The sequence below is a fragment of the Nannobrachium achirus genome, assembly GCF_963921795.1.
Source record: "Nannobrachium achirus genome assembly, chromosome: 6".
Taxonomy (NCBI): domain Eukaryota; kingdom Metazoa; phylum Chordata; class Actinopteri; order Myctophiformes; family Myctophidae; genus Nannobrachium; species Nannobrachium achirus.
Window position 1 is genome coordinate 31,397,865 of NC_137815.1, and position 17,320 is coordinate 31,415,184.

Sequence of the window (17,320 nt, forward strand, 5' to 3'; positions counted from 1 at the left end):
TGTGTAACACCAGGCACAAGGAGCGACGCAAGGTTATTTTACTGTGGACGTAAAAGTCAGTTATGTAGTAATAAAATACAGCTACATAACTGACTGTAATGGACCGGGAATCACATATGTAGATCTATGTTTTTTTGTTTCGTGTCATTAATCACTATGAATTGAGTATGTAGGCCTATTATGTAAACAAGCCATTGTAAGTTATTCATTGTTTGTGCCTTCTATGGTTTAAAATTTTAACCCTAGAAGGTACAAACTGTAAAGTATTTAATGAATCAATCTGAAAACATAACTATTTATTTTATATAATAGTATATACACCCAATCTGTTACACTATAAAGGAATCAAATAGCATTTTGCAATTTATTCTTTCCTGAAAAAAATTTCATCTTATATTATTAAAGCTGGCTCTTGTCAAATGATAACGGTAGAGTACATGCTGGAGTCTGGACCAAAACATAGGCTACAATCCAATACATTTCTGCTAATTGTTAATTCCTTAACAGTGTACAGGTAGTCTATGTATGAAGGCCTACATGTATGTTACAGAATATTGTATTTCAAGTAAGACTTAAGATAATAGTAATGACAGTGATAAATTACAAAGGCAAGAGCAATTCCCTTCGCAAGAACACAAAAGGCAAATAGACTGAAGAAAATTGAGACAAAATTACTAATATAAACTGCAGTTTGTCAACATATTGATTTATTTCCATATCTGTACAGTCACAGAGTGTACAAGTTCACTAGCAGTTGGCATAGTTTTTAATTTCAGGCATGGAATCACTGCTTCATGGTGAATCACGGCAGAGTCCCTGAAGGTTGAATGTAAAAAAATAGAGAAAAGAAAGAATCCCAGTTTGTTTTTTATGATGCTAAAGGCTTTTTCACCTGTTTGTCATGGCCTTCAGCAATTCAGAGTTTGTAAATACGGGTCAGAGAGTTGAATATTGAAGGCTTGTTATGTAGGCTTGTAGAAACGGCATGACATTTCAAGCTTTGGTGCACACAGCAACACCTAGTAGAGTCAGGACTGTCATTTACAGAGTAAACTGGGTGACACCAGAGAAGAGTGGCTTGCAGGAATCAAGCTGTGAGAATGAGTATTTTCAGCCACTCAGGAAGAGGTATACATGATGTGGGGTTGCTTCTTTTTAGAATATGCTGCACACATCCTGATCACACAACTCCAAGATAGCTGTTGCAGGGGAGATATTAAGTAGTCATGAATTAACCGATAAAATGCATTCATTGTGCATATAAATCAATCATATAATTGATATGTGTATCAATTAATAAACACCAGAACGCTCGCCCCAAAACAAAGTCGCCTCGGGTGTCTATCGGAACGGTAGAATGGTCTCTGCATGGTATTCCTAAACGTAACCTTGGGAGACTATGCCTAAACGGTGAAACCTAACCTTATCCCTAACCTCAGTAAAACGGTATTCCTAATCGTAACCTCAGTAAAACTATGTCTAACCCTAAATCAGGGTTCCCACACATTTTTACCAATTAATTTCCAAAACTTTTCCAAAACGTTTCCAGAATATTTAACCCGATTTCCAGGACTATACAACAATAATTCAGCTCAATAACGAGTCGCTTACTCCTATGCGCAATGCCCAAAGACAGGTAGTGTATGCCAGTGGTTCTCAACCTTTTCAGACCATGACCCCCGAAATAATCATATTTGAACTGGAGACCCCGACACCCTGACGAGCACTAAGAGTTGAGGAATTTCTTATAACACGGTTTTATTGTGAAAATAGCAGATCTACATGCTCACAACGCCTCGTGTTGTTGCGAGGCGTTGTGAGCATGTAGATCTGCTATTTTCACAATTTCTGCCTCTAATATTTGACAATTTGGCCAATGTTTAATTTGTCATTTGAGAGGTATTAACAAAATCAATAACCAAAGACAATGCAGAGCTATTTTTTCCAGGACTTTCCAGGACCCTTGATCAATTCCAAAACTTTTCCAGTACTGGAAAAATATTTGTCTAATTTCAAAATATTTCCAGGAATTTCATGACCGTGGGAACCCTGCTAAATGTATTCATATCCTTAGCCTCAGTAAAACAAATACAAAGAGGGACAGCCGCAAATTCGGGGCCGGATTTTCTTTTTTTGTATTTTCCTTTGTGATGAATACAAGAACACAAGAGTTTTAAGGCGAGCATTCCGGTTACCTGTAACAATACTGCACATGTAGACAACAATCATACCGGAGTGTGTGCAGTTGAAGACTGTTTCAGCATGTCTGTAAAACTCCTCCCCAAGGATGGTACGATAATCCATGTGGCTGGTGTGCACCAGACACTGCGTGGCATCTTTGAATAGAACATCACTTTCTCCATATTGTAAGGACTGAAAGAGCTTGAATTCTGTGTCTGGGTTGGCTGACAGAGTTTCCTATAGATTAAAGCACAGGCGCACACACACAAGCACACGCACGCACACACACTATGTCAAGTTTCAATTGTAAAAGAACACTTAAAAAATTGCCAATAGGAAAATCTGACGAGACTAACTAGTAAGACGCCTCAGGGCATGTCTTGGCCATCTGGCCAGTGATGTATATTGGACCAGTTACCCATATGTGGAGACCCCTGTTACCCATATATGGAGATCCAAGTACTGTATATGGAGATATGCTGCGAGAGCCCAAACATGCTTACTCAGTTATTCATTATGTGAAAGTCCTATGACATCTGACATCATACATACACTCCCTTTTATGCCCATACATGGAGATCTCTGTCTGTAGAACCAGCCACACTGATATGGGCTGTCTTGGCCATCTGTCTTGGCCATATATGGATTCTTTTAGTGTGTTATGTGGCATTCCCATATGAAGTCCTGTTAGATATGGGCTTAATATTGATGACATCAGGGAACTCCAAATATGGGCATAAAAGGGATTCTGTTAGTGTGGTTCCCCTGACATCACAGTGATGTCAGAGCGGCAAACCCATAGACCGTAAAAAAATGTACACGTCCAGACAAGGTCAGCATGTGCCGTTTCACATACTAAACTGCGACCTTCGGTCGCAATCAAACGTATGACCAATATAATGTTTAATCAGAGTATCAAGCTGACCTGTGACTTCATCAGGAAGTCATACACTCGGGCTGTGAGAACTGGTCGTGTCATGACGATGTTTGGAGGAATGACTCCCAGATGACAGTTCTTCCACTCGGACAAAGAGGCGCGTCGGCCGTCCCCACACAACAACTCAAAGTCTGATGACAGCCAGCCTTCTGCCCAGCCAGTTGAAGCCAAACCTGGAGGACAAAAAGGAAAAGCATAATGTGGCTGAACTCTGGAACACAGATAAGATAGTTAAAGTGCATGTAAGCATTAGCATGTATACTGTATATACACTGTATATGCATGCAAGTTCAATATCCCACTGAGAATGTTGGCCTCTAGATTGTGCTGCTCAAGGAAGGCTACGTCTCCATAGCTTTTGCCACTGGTGTCTCCAACCAGGCACCTAAAATAAAAGAAGATAAAGTGTTTTCCATAACAGCAATTATTTTCTTGACAGAAGCCAATATTCAAATAAGTTCTTTGACAGAATACCAGAACGCAACGCTCGCCCCAAACACAGTCGCTTCGGGCGTCTATCCTAAACGTAACCACGGTAAAGTATGCCTAAACGGTTAAACCTAACCTTATTCATAATCTTAACCCCAGTAAAACGGTGCCAATAACTAACCCTGTTCCTAAACGTAACCTCAGTAAAACTATGCCTAACCCGAAAGTTATATTTCTAACCTTATCCTCAGTAAAACAAATACAAGAATACAAGAACCGACCCACGGAGCAGTCGGCGTGAGGTCGGTGGAAAGAAAATGAGGGCAAGCGATCTGCTTACACTCCGACATACCTCAGTGCCCCCATGTTGCCATAGTAGCGTTCATTGTGGTTATCAGCACAGCGTTTGGTCGCAGCCTCTCCGGTACCACCCATGCACACTTTACAGAGATTTCCCTGGGAGCCAGGGAGGCAGCCCTTCCAGAAGACATCACTGTACACTAAAAGGAAGAAAAAAAAAAAGAGAAAAAAAAAACATTTTAAAACAAACACATCTAAGAAATTCCATAAATTAAAAAGAAATAATTAGTCCTTGCCTGTGGTTGTGTACTGAAGGTGAAAGTATCGGCTAGTAGGATTTGAGGCGTATCAGTGATCTCCAAATTTGGGCTGACTGATGTCAGTCAGTGATGTCAGTCATCTCCAAATTTGTAGATCTGCTATTTTCACTAGTTTGGCCCCCGGGCACACGTCTAATCTCTTTTGCATGCAAATCTCTCTTTTGGATCTAGACCTGAAAGGTTTGGGAACCACTTTATAGAGTATGTGACAAGACTCACAAGAGTACATGTAACCAACATTCCAGTGTTTGTGTGTATAATAGAGAAGCGTTGAATGAAACGCAGTTCATTAAGTTTCGATTTGGCGTTTCTATTTTGTATATTCAAAGATTTTCAAAAACTGTAAAATGTAATTAATATAATATATAATTTTTGTAAAATTGCAAAAACAGCAGAGCTTGTAGATGGACTATTTCCATGCATCACCGTCCTCCAACAAATTATAAGATAGACCTTAAGTTAATCAATGAGGTGTTTTACTCGATTATATGATGTTTCTGCAAAGTTTTGTATATTTGCCGCCTGTCATTAAATGTTTTAATGAATTGAGTACAAAGGACCCCAATGGAAACAAGCCATAGTGCTTTCTCTGGTTTAAAATCATCTTAGCAGACCTTTTATTGAACTGTACTTTCCTGTGCTTGTTTTTACAAACTGTTAATAAAGTATAATATCAATCAATCAATCAATCAATCAATCAACATGAAACCTCCAAACGAGAGCCGCAGTACCTTGGTTTGGATCACAGGGGGAGCTGTTGTTATGATCCATGCTTAGATGATGTGTGTAGGGCAGCAGCCAGCCTGCAGGGCTGTACATGTGTCCCTGACAGGAGCGGCGGCCCCCCAGGTTCCCAAAAAACAGGTTTCTGCTGGATCGTTTCACCACTGCCACGCCCACCACTGACGGCAACACTGAAATAACACATGGGTTGATATACAGTACAATCCTCAGTGACAGTGTTCATCTCATTCTGAAGAATTTGGGGTGCAACATTTAATTGAACTAAATCAATGTAATCAATTATAATAATTGATTTTAACAAAACCATTTATTTTCAAAAACACATCCATTGATCCATTGATTGCGACCGTAGGTCGCAGGTTTACTATGAAAACCGGCACATCTTGTCCACGTATCTCTGTCTGTCTGTACGTCACGCCTGACACTGGTTTGTCGCTCTGTCATCATGCTCTGATGTCACTGTGATGTCAGGGGAACCGCTCTTAAAATAATGGGTTTGCCACTCTGACATCACGCTCTGGCTTGATGTCAGAGCGACAAACCCATAGAACCACAGACAAACATGCCCATATATGGGCATTACCAAATATGGGCATGTTCTGACATCACATTGTTGACTATCATGCAGGGGTCTCCATATATGGGTAACTGGTCCAATATACACCACTGGCCAGATGGCCAAGACATGTCGCCCTGAGGCGTCTTACTAGTATAATATACAGTGTGTGTGTGTGTGTGTGTGTGTGTGTGTGTGTGTGTAAATAGGTTTGATTAAAACGATCAAATGATTAAAGAAAACAAAAACATGCCATTATTAAAAAAGAAAAGAAGTTCATAGACTAATCACTAAGAAGATAAATCGTCTCGATAGTTTGCAGCGATAAACAAGTGTTCATTCATAGCCTCTTTGGAATTAAATTAACACTGAGGGGTTTTACCGTGTAGACTAGATAGATCTTTATTGTTGCCAGAGGAACTTCCATACATAGAGATGTTTCAATAAACTCACAAAGGACATTATCTCCACTACAGTATGTTGAAAGCTGGGAAATAAACAAACGTACGTTCTTTCGTCTCTTACCGTCCGTCTCTAAGTGGGTCATTCCTTCAGCAGGAACACAGTTCTCACCTACACGAGGAGAGTAAAAGAAAACAGCTGTGGTGTAAAGCATACTAAGCACATTTACTCAAGTACTGTACTTAAGTACACACTTTAGATATTTTGTGGGGTCCCCAGTTCAAATATGACTATTTTGGAGTGGGTCACAGCCTGAAAAGGGTTGAGGAGCACTGATGTATGGTCTCACCATAATACTCTGTCACCACAGGGACCAGACCACATTTCCCGGCCATGAAAGCATGGGTAGCATCCAGCGAGACAGCGTCCACCTCATCTCTCTGTGGAAATAGTGAGGTGTGCAGAATCATGTGATACTGGTAGCTAGAGGAGCAATACAACTTCTTACTGATGGTATATTAATGCCTTAGAGCAAGGGTCTTCAACAGGGGGGTCCCCAGAGTTACTACAGGGGGTCCTCTAGCTCTGGTCCATAGCGTTAGTGGAGTTCTCCCTAAAGCTATGTTCGTCTACCTCCCAAATCCTTGGCAAATCCGGAAAGACCCGTCGTCTGGTCCGAAAATAACAAAAACTGTTTCGCCCCTCACCAAACCAAAGGTACCAGTAAGACTCCCTAATCGAGAGATAAGCGACCGTCAGGTCGCAGCGTGATTTTAGGGCAAAATGTGTAGGAGCAGTGTCCAAAAATGTGTTTGAAAAAACCGGCCTGATGGTGGCGCTATATGGGACAGATCCATGTTGATGACATGAGTGTAGAAATACAGTGTACCGATTTGCGTGATTTTAGGGCAAAATCTGTAGGAGCAGTGTCCAAAAATGTGTTTGAAGAAATGGGCCTGATGGGGGCAGATTCATGTTGACGGCTGTCTCCGCGCCGGCGAGGTGGACGCGTGGGTACCGGCCTCGGCTCTCCCGGTCGTTCCTAGCCTGAGTTACGGCATTTTATGTAAGCTGCAGTGGCGGGGGTCCGGGCGCGACCACTTTTGCATCCGTAACTTCTGGAGTCAGTGGTCCCCGGGAATTCCCCGTGAGCAGCCCCATTGGGGTGCTCATTTGGTCATTTTTGCACTTGTTGGCGGCAGCGCCAGGGGGTCCCTGTAGCTCCGGGGGTCCCTGGAGGTAGTGGTTTGGCAGGCAAGGAGTGTGTGTGCAAATTTGGTAAAAACTGTATTCAACCAGGAAGAGCGTCTCCATCCGATGGAATATTTTTCATTTCGCCCTATAAATGTATTTTAAGCGTGTGGTGGGGGGGTCCAGACTGCGTCCACTAAGTAAAGTAAGCTTTCACAGGGGTTAAAGCAAAAAAAAATCCCGAGACGGAAATGTATTTCCCCCCCCCCCCCGCCGCGCTTGAAAAGCGTATTTTTTTTATCGTTGCTGCCATGCTGCCATTTAACAGATACAACAGAAACAGGCTCCTGGTTCTCTCACCGTTTGACACGGTGACACCAGGACCTGAATGGCTTTCCCGTCAACCTTTTCATCCAGCCAAGCCCACCTCAATTTGTTTTTGACCGCACTGAGCACATCCGAGCCTTATTGTCGCTGCCTCCGCCCAGAACTCATGTGCAATTCCAAATAACGCGTCGCTGACTGAACCTATGCCACACGTGGGTAATGTTATGAGCGAAACACTGCGATGCAGTGGAGAAATCTCCGCCTATTGCCATGAACAGTGAACACCAATCATTCATGATACGTTGCTAATCGGTACCAATGAAACACCACCCCGAAGTATTTCATTAGCATCTGTATGGATCACTTTTGTGAGTGACAAATAAATCTCCTCGAATCTCTGATTTGCAAACATAACAAGTGTTCCGTTGCTTATAATGCAGAGAACGTAAGCAAACCATATAGACTGTAGAAAGCAAACGCGTATTGTCAATTACTGCTGCCCCCTGTAAACACATATTTAGATAGTATAGCCTACCTGCTGTTTACATGTAAAACTCCAGTGACTTCATCTTTTGACACTGCCATCCATACATTACAGAGAGAGCGACGTCTCATTCCTTTGCAGCATCCAGCTATTGGAATTCAGCGTAGGTCCAAAAAGTTTAACAAACTTCCAAACGGTGTACATCGTTTAAGCCACAGGAGCACTGTTTTCTATCATAAATATGAACTTTAGCCAAACTATTGCGGGTAATCCAAGTGATGTTTTGTTTATCCAACAGCATCGTCGCAGTTAGCTTACAGCAGCAACAAGTAGCTAGAGGCATTTCCTCTCAGTGTAGGGCGGATTTCAAAATAAGAGCCTAGCGTAATCTGATCAAGTCAAGTCAAGTCACGTCAACTGGTTTTATTTTGAAGTCTACTTACAGGAAATAGTTGGTCTAAATTAGAACTACATGACACACCAGCAAGTCTACGCACCACAGTAGTAACTGATGCTATTATAATTAGCGCAGACGGTTCAGCTTTTTTTCTTTTTTTCCGAATCTTCTCTGATCTCATAAATAGCCCCTAGGGAATCCTCAAGACGGAAATCCGTCCCCAGGACGGAGAACTTTAACCCCTGCTTTCAACTGTCCACTGATACCTTTGGTTTGGTGAGGGGCAAAACAGTTTTTGTTATTTTCGGACCAGATGACGGGTCTTTCTGGATTTGCCAAGGATTTGGGAGGTAGACGAACATAGTGTTAGGGAGAACTCCACTAACGCTATGGACCAGAGCTAGGGGTCCTCCAAATCTTTGAGTGAAAGAAACGTTTTTTTCTTCTTTTTTATATTAACACTTATGTTGCAATGATTTTTTCTCTTCAATGTCTCGCGTTGCCATGGTTACCATAGACTTCCATGTAATTGTGCAATTGTGTAAAAAGTGCACGCCCATGCCTAGATGATGCACCACGTGTGTAGATGCTGTTCACAGCTTTCAAACAAAAAAATCCACTTGGAAATCCGTTCAGGCATTCATGATTTATGGGCCATTATGTTTTCTTCAGATGTAAACAAACATGGCTGCCATGTTTGAAAGAATGGGTTGGTATGGGGGTTAAACATGCAATTTCGCGATCGCGATCATGCCTAATACATTTCTGGAGGTCCAAAAAAAAAATTTGAAAAAAAAAAATTTTGAATTCTTTTTTTTTTTTTTTTTCAAAAACGGACCAAACTCGGGAAACTCGGGGTTGGCACAGCGTTGGTATCAATACAAACTCGGGAAACTCGGGGTTGGCACCAGATGTGTTAACCACTTGAACCCTAGCGTCCATATTCTGGGAAAAATAGCAGACTAAGTACAGAGTGAAAGGTCAAGTTTATTAAGTATTGACGGTTCAAGTGGTTAAATATCTGAAAACACAAATCGACATGAATCCAAAATACACTGATGATTTTGCTGTCAAACAATGAAACTATGGAATCTCTGAAAAGGTTGTGGGGGTTTTAACCCAAAATAATTCCCGGTGCTCAAGGGCTTAATTTTAGGGCCTACCCGATAAAACCCTTGATGAGGCGTAGTTTTGCTTATTTTTGAAAAGTTTGTTTGGTATCTCCAACTTTTAGTCCAACTTTTAGTCCAACTCGTAGCGACTGGCAAGACTACACTTCTTGAGCATTTAAATAGGGATTGGGGAAACAAACAGGGGGAACCAAAAAAAGCGACGCCGCCTGTTTTCCAGTTTAGGCCACGCTTAGACGCGATCACACGGCCCATTTAAAACGAATACCAGGCTTTCCTCCGAGGTGGAACGTCTGGTGACGCGAGGTTAGGGAAACAGTGATATAGGGTATACAGGGTTTAAGTGGTTAAATCACTCACCTTTATCTTCTCCACACAGTCACTCATTGAGACTGCTCTGACACACACTAAGGGGTCTGACTTTATGTTGAGGGCCCATTGCTCACATTTCTTCTGCTCTGCGTGGCTAATGCAACACCAACGGACAACGCTGTCCTCCAATGAGCTACCTGCGCTCGCACACACACGCAGACACACAGACGTGCGCGTGCGCGCACGCACACGCACACACACACACACACACACACACACACACACACACAGAGAGAGCAGTTCAGCGAGGTCATACAGTCTCATACTTCCTAAACCCTGAATTCCCAAAAGGTTTAAATGAACAGTTACTGTTTTCTATGAATTCATCTGGTATTGAGGTTTATTGTGTGATAATATGTGTATTATCTGATACTGATGATACCTAATGAATTGTAACCAAAATGCTTTTCATTATTATCGCTGTATAGTTTTTGTAATTGACTATGAACTATATGTCATTTCCGCCTGTGTGCAACCACTATTGCTGATGAAGGCCTGCGAGCCGAAACGTCTGTTGGATAGCCTGCTGCTGCTGCGGATCCTATTAAAAAGACTCGAAAGACTTACAGAGAGTGCGGCCTGTACATTCCTTTCTTCATCACACAGTCATGGCCATTCTGTTTCTAATGATAGAAAAATCTAAAACAAACACACCAACCTTCATGTCCGAGGCCTTTGAGGAGCGCCACATAATCCAGCCCCAGCACCTGACTGACGTCCTGGTCGTCTGCGAGAACGGCCAGCTTGTCTGTCGCGTCCTTGAAGAGCAGGTCGTTTTCCTCATAGGACGACGAGTTGAAGAGCTGGAAGCGCAGCCTCTCTCGTCCCCGGTGGCCAAACAACATCTGCCACCACGCATCAACAGGGCAGGGGATAAAACAAAGCAATGGCTTTCAAACCTCAAGTTTACTAAGTATTGACGGTTTAAGTGATTAAATGTCTGGAAATACACATTAAGATGAATCTGACATGATAGTGCCGTCTATGAATCTATCTATGAAATCTATGAAAAATTGTAATCCGCAACACAATTTTATTTTTGAAAAGACGTGAAAATCTATCATATAATTAGAGAAGTCAGTAGGTCAGTAGGTCACACAATGCATTTCCACGTTTATCTATTCACTCGCTTCAGCAACTGATCCAAACTTTCACATGGCATTGGCCATTAACATTATACAGATGGTGACGGAGCCCGAATTTCATTTTCCCCAAATTCAAGCTATTTATTAGCGTTTCTTCACCACTTCTGTTCAACTCTACAGCCTGTTGTCAGGGTTACGGTCCGTTCCTCCAGGCCATGGGATCTGTAGCCCCACACACACACACACACCCCTCTCTCTCACAGTTAGGAATGTGCATGGTCTCTCTCTCTCTCTCTCTCTCTCTCTCTCTCACTCTCACTCACCTGGGTTGCAGGCATGCACGGGTCATGCATTCACCGGGTGCGTTTGATGTGTGTCTCATCTTCCAACGGGTATGGAAAAACTATGTGGAGCAAGCGCATACATCCCCATACTTCTATTCACCTAATTTAGCTGTTAAATTATTTGTATCCATCATAAGTCACTCCTCCATGGGCTGCTCCTTACATTATGATGCTCCCACATATTCTCACGCACGCACCAGTTACATTAACTTTCCCCACAACCCACACATATTTTGGAGCACATATCTTTGAACGGGTAAGGTCTAGTGTGTTTAAATCTTTGAATATATGTATTTTTTAATTCAAATTTTGCTTCTGGGGGTCTGTGTCCAAATACATATCATTTTGGGGGTACTTCACATAAAAATGTTTGAGCACCACTGACATAGAAACATAGGTTTTTCAAAAAGACTTTCACGATTTTTCAAAAATAGCAGATCTACAAGCTTAAAAAAAAGGGTAATAATGCGTTCCCAGTCTAAATGGGTTAAACCCCCTCCCCCTATGAAGAACATTCATGGGGGGCCCACAGTGAATCCTTGTACCCAGGCAGGCCTGTCAACTCTCCTGGATTTCCCAGGAGTCTCCTGGATTTTGAACCCCTCTCCTGGGAGTCTCCTGGATTGGCAAATCTCCTGGATTTCTCCTGGATTTTGTATCAAACTCCCAAAATTCACCAGAACACAGGAAATTACATCTACTATGTTAAAATTTTTCTGGGGGAGGACCCCCAGACCCCCCGCTTTAGGGGTGGGGGCAATGCATGCAAGAAAGATCATACAGATATTCACTTAAGTAATGACTTAAAGATGAGAAATCATTATTAAAGATGTCCTTTTGCTTCAGTCATCAAATCTGTACAACAACATTTGGCATTTTAAGGCTGAAATTGTACCCATGCTAGTAAAGTAAGCCTGATAAATGTATCAAACATGCACAAAATTCAACAGAACACAGGAAAGAATATCTATTAATACGTTTTGGGGAGAGGACCCCCCAGACCCCGGTTGGGGAGTTCCGCGCGCCCCCCAAAAATAAATCTCCTGGATTCTGACAGTCCAATGTTGACAACCCTGTACCCAGGGCCAAGAATTTGGTGCGACACCCCTGAAAACAATACCGGTATGTAGTGGGGTGTTCCCACTTCATCTCTCTCTCTCAGCTAAAGGGTCCTTGGGCTGAAAAACATTTAAAATATATACATACAAGTATACGTATCCACCTGCACTGTGGTCAGGAACTTGCGAGCTATCTTGCGATAGTTGAGTCTGGTGACCATGCCTCCTCCTGGACCGCGGCCCAGGTTGCAACTCTTGTAGTGACTGAGAGGAGCATGTGAGCCGTCGGTGCACAGCAACCTGAACTCTTCTCTCTTGCTCTCTGTGAGCAGAAACAAGAACAGCTATGAGACGAACGGTGGTGCGGGGCGAGGGGTCAAAAGTTACAAACCGTCAACGTTTTTCAGGAGATTTCTTTTTTAATCCAAAACTAAACTATATGATATTTCTTAATCATTTCACCCAAAACATTTATAAATATTTATTACTATTAATATAAAAATATAAAAATCATAAAAAAATAAATGTTGTGAGGGTCCCTGCTTCATCTCTCGCTCTCAACTAAGGGGTCCTTGGCCTGAAAACGTTGAAGACCCCTGGCCTAAGTCACAAAACCAATGTGACTTACAGTAGGCCAAAATAATTGCATATTTTGGCCCAAACAATTGCATATTTTGGCCCAAGGCACACTTAGTATAATGTATCAGAGTCAGATTTATTTTACCTTCAATACTCTCGAGTGCTAAGTGGTCTACAAATGCAACATCCCCTGCTCCAGACTTGAGACATCTATGACAGGCAGAGGAAAAGATGTAGAATGTTACACATATAGAAGTTAGTCATGCTTTAAGCCAGTGGTTCCCAAACAGTGTACTGAGCTACCCTGGGGTGTTGTCGTGAGACAAGCCCAGATGTTTCTTGGGAGTTTGTGACAACCACCACACATTATTATAGAAATACTATTGTATATACAACTATACAAAAAGTTATGACTGCTTTAAGCCTTTGGTTCTCTAAGTGGGGTCCAGGGACCCCCAGGGGTCCTTGTGGGGGACCGCAATAACAGCGTTGCAATCATTTTAACCACTTTAACCATATTTTATACTTTGGCAGATATACAAGCTCATAGTGTGTCGCTTCGTGCTGCACTATAATCTAGTCTAGTAGATCTGATATTTTTTAAAGAATTGTTCAAAATTGCAAATCTTTCAATGTACATATTTGTTTTTAAGCTAACATTTTTAACTCAAATCTTTGCTTCTGGAGGTCCCTGGAAAAATATTTTCAGATGGGTGTCCGCGACCAAATACATATCAATTTGGGGGTCCTTGACACGAAGACGTTAGAAATAACACCGCTTTAGGCAGCTGTCCAGTCCAACCTGAGCGCCCCCTGTGAGTTGTAGAAGGGTTCACTGTGGGACGTCTCACAGCGGTAGTTCCGCTGGCGGATGTAGGACTTCTGGCCTTGACACAGGGCACACAGGGCCGGAGCCATGGACGCTGCCCCAGGAACACAGCTGGCACTGAAAAAGGTACTGACATCTGTACAAATAAAAAGAAATAAAACATCCAACAACACAGAGATGACCAAATATGTGGATAATATATATCGTCGTTTATCAGGTGGAAACCTTGTATGTCCAAAACCGTTCGTTTTTATCATTTAAAAAAATTAACTAAACTAGTGAAAACAGCCGATCTACAAGCACACAACGCCTCGCACCGCGAGGCGTTGTGTGCTCGTAGATCAGCTGTTTTCACTACTTTTGTGCGACGGCCTTGGCTGATGAAGCAGGGCTTACTTCGCGGGAAAAAAAAAATGTACACATTTGAAACTTGGAGATACGAGGTTTCTGCCCGACAGTGACGATATATTAGTGGTTTTCAACCAGTGGTCCGGGGACCACCAGTGGTCCTTGAGGGGATTCCAGAATCGAGGTGGTCCCCAGCTAACTGATGGAGAGTTGGTAACCAAAATGAAACAGAATAGAGGCTTATTATGGGTCCATTTGGTTTCATTTGACCCTCTCAAGAAATTATTGTTGAACGCCTGTATTACTTAATTTACAAGAAGTCTACAGAATTAGAGAATGTAGAGATTATGGTCACCATTTGCCTGTTATCACTCCTATGGTACCAACATCAATACAACATGGAATTGTTGACAAAATCTTATCCAGCAAAAAGAAGATATACGTTTTGGGTCTGAGAGGCTACATCTCATCAAATGGCGGTCCGTGGCTCAAATGCCCGATGAATAATGGACATTGATATGAAAAAGGTTGAAAACCACTGATATATATATTGTACGCATTCTATTCTAATAAAGATAAAGTAGTAGACCTCATCCTAGCCTCATCATACTGTACCATGGCTCAAGGGATGCTCCTTCTCCCAGGTCAGGTAGTTACGAGACAGCAGGAAGCCCAGAGGCAGACTCCAGCCAGCCGTCCACCGCACTCCACTGTGACAACTCTTATGGCCTTTGAGAGAGCGGATGTCCATGGTGGCGTTGGTCACCACCGCCACAGCCAGGATACAACCTCCTGTGTAGGGAAGGGACCATATGAACATTTCATATCACGATTATTGTGACCAAAGAAATCGTGATTTACGATATTATCGCGATAATCAAAATATCCCCAACATCCATTATGCTGGGGCAGAACATTTGCCAAAAAATAGCAGATCTTTGGCAAGGAGATTTGGTAGAGAGTGAAAAAAATGAAGTTTTACCAATAGAGGGTTTAATGGTACTGGATACGCAGCTCGGCAAATACAAGTTGAATTGATCCCAGTGTATGACGGAGGACGATTTCACAATAAATTAAATCTCCACGATACGGTTATCGTGAGTGTTTTTTATCACGATAAACGATAATATCGCTTATCGTCCCATCCCTACTCCTGTGGCGGCGCACACACACACACACACACACACACACACACACACACACACACACACACACACACACACACACACACACACACACACACACACACACACACACACACACACACACACACACACACACACACACACACACACACACACACACACACACACACACACACACACACACACACACACACACACACACACCTGTTACACCATTACTGGTGAAACATCTCAAGGTTCCATCCAGAACATGAACGTGAACTTAATTACCTTCACTATAGATTTCCTTGGCAATGGCAATGAGGCCAAACTGCTTCACGGCAGAATAAACCTCTCCAGCATCCAGTGTCACTATATCCGCACGGTTAGCCTGAAAGACATCATCTGCGGTGAAGGCCATACTTTCCTAAATCTGACATCTGTAAAAAGTAATACACACTGGGGTTCTCATGATCAACTTGTTTATTGACGTCCCATTTTAACTTAAAATCTTCTTCATCAGCAAATAAAAACACTGTTGATCTTTGTTTGTCTAGCAGCTGGATTAGAGATTTTCCCTTTATTTTCCTGAATCTAACTTCCAACAAGAGGCACCGATCTGTCAAGTCCTCTTCCTTATGCCAACAACAAGCCCATACCAGGGAGTCCAAATGTACAGTATACTGTATGTTGTGAAGAATGTATAGCACATTAGCACCACTTCCTCGTGCCAATTGAACAGTTTTTCCCCCCAGAGGCAGTGAGGCTCATGAACAAGGCCCCCTTATGGATAAGTATCCGTGACGTTAACCACACAAAGACAAATTACATCCTCCAAAAATAAATCATCAACTGCAAGAACTTCAATCTGCCCTGGAGGCAGCCCCTAGAACAGTGGTTTTCAACCCTTTTCACATCAAGGTCCATTACTTATTTGGCATTTGAGCCATGGACCACCATTTGATGAGATTTAGCCTCTCAGACCCAAAACGTAGAATATTCTGTTATTGTTGGATAAGGTTTTGTCCAAATTCCATGCTGTATTGATGTGGTATCATAGGAGACATGACAAACGATGATCAAAATAACAATTCTTCTGCATTCTCTAATTGTGTAAACTTATAATAATAATAATTTAATCTGTTTTCATTTTACGCTCTCAAGAGTTAAAGATCTATCAAGGGTCCATTGGTTTACGATAATTTTTTAGCTGGAGACCACCTAGAAGTTACCCCCTCAAGGACCACTGGTGGTCCTCGGACCACTGGTTGAGAACCACTGCCCTAGAAAGGAAGTCGTTTTTAAATACAGATGTCGATTATCATTTCAGACAGTGGCAGATTGGAACTTTATCCGAAAACATTAATGACAAAACCATGCCATGTGAAAAATGGTCTCACCCTGATTTTATCGATGCAGTCAGCAGTGCTGTAGGCACGGACACAGGACAGTCTGGCAAAGGCTGCCACGGCAGCCGGGGGCAACACCGCCACCAGGGCTTTGGCCAGTTCAGCACATTTCTTCTGTTCTGGTTCCGACACTGTGCACCACCGCATCTTCTTTCCTGTGACGCAAGGAATGTCTCCAACCGAACCACATTTCACTAATAAAATTCTAAACTTTCATGTAGTGTATGTATTTTTTGGATAGGGCAATGGAAAGAAGTTAACATGCGTGTGAACAGGTTATAATCTACTAATCAACTTTATACATTGTATTTAGCGAGGCAAAATCCAAATAAGCTGAAACTGCTTTGTATACATACGTGCTGGCAAATTTGTACATAGTTTTAAAAGACACAGAAAACTGAGTATATCTTGAGCATTACATTTTCAATAGTATAGCCAACTGAATGAACGAGCTAGAATAATCTCATCACACTTACCCAAACTGCCATAGAGAAATATGAGCCAGAGAAAAACTGTTCGCATTTTCCCTCTTGTTTTGGTTCAACAGATGTCTTTAAAAATGTATCCTACAATTGACATAATCCTGCACACCGAATTCCATGAGGATTAGACGCGAGGGGCACTGATAGCGAGGTAAATACAAAGTCTTGTGCAAGAGGAGCTCTTCTGAAAGTGACTTTTCTTTTGCACACATATGGAAAATATTTAAGACAGACCATCTGTCACGTGGACTGCCCACATCCAAACAGGTTTGTAGTTTTAAAGGGCAGACTT

The 17,320-nt window shown here is 42.2% G+C and overlaps 1 protein-coding gene across 1 annotated transcript; it reads right to left on the bottom strand.

Moving 5' to 3' along the window:
- Positions 1–1,062: 1,062 nt before the first annotated feature.
- sxph (saxiphilin) lies at positions 1,063–16,693 on the bottom strand (the record flags this gene model as incomplete). Its single annotated transcript, XM_080728664.1, has 16 exons — positions 1,063–1,199; positions 2,232–2,418; positions 3,107–3,291; positions 3,421–3,503; positions 3,900–4,047; positions 4,899–5,081; positions 5,993–6,040; positions 6,219–6,309; positions 9,759–9,903; positions 10,425–10,615; positions 12,422–12,579; positions 12,982–13,046; positions 13,639–13,801; positions 14,629–14,805; positions 15,429–15,528; positions 16,538–16,693. 16 exons carry the CDS (start codon positions 16,691–16,693, stop codon positions 1,156–1,158), a joined length of 2,124 nt encoding a protein of 707 aa, XP_080584790.1. The 3' UTR covers positions 1,063–1,155.
- Positions 16,694–17,320: the final 627 nt, after the last annotated feature.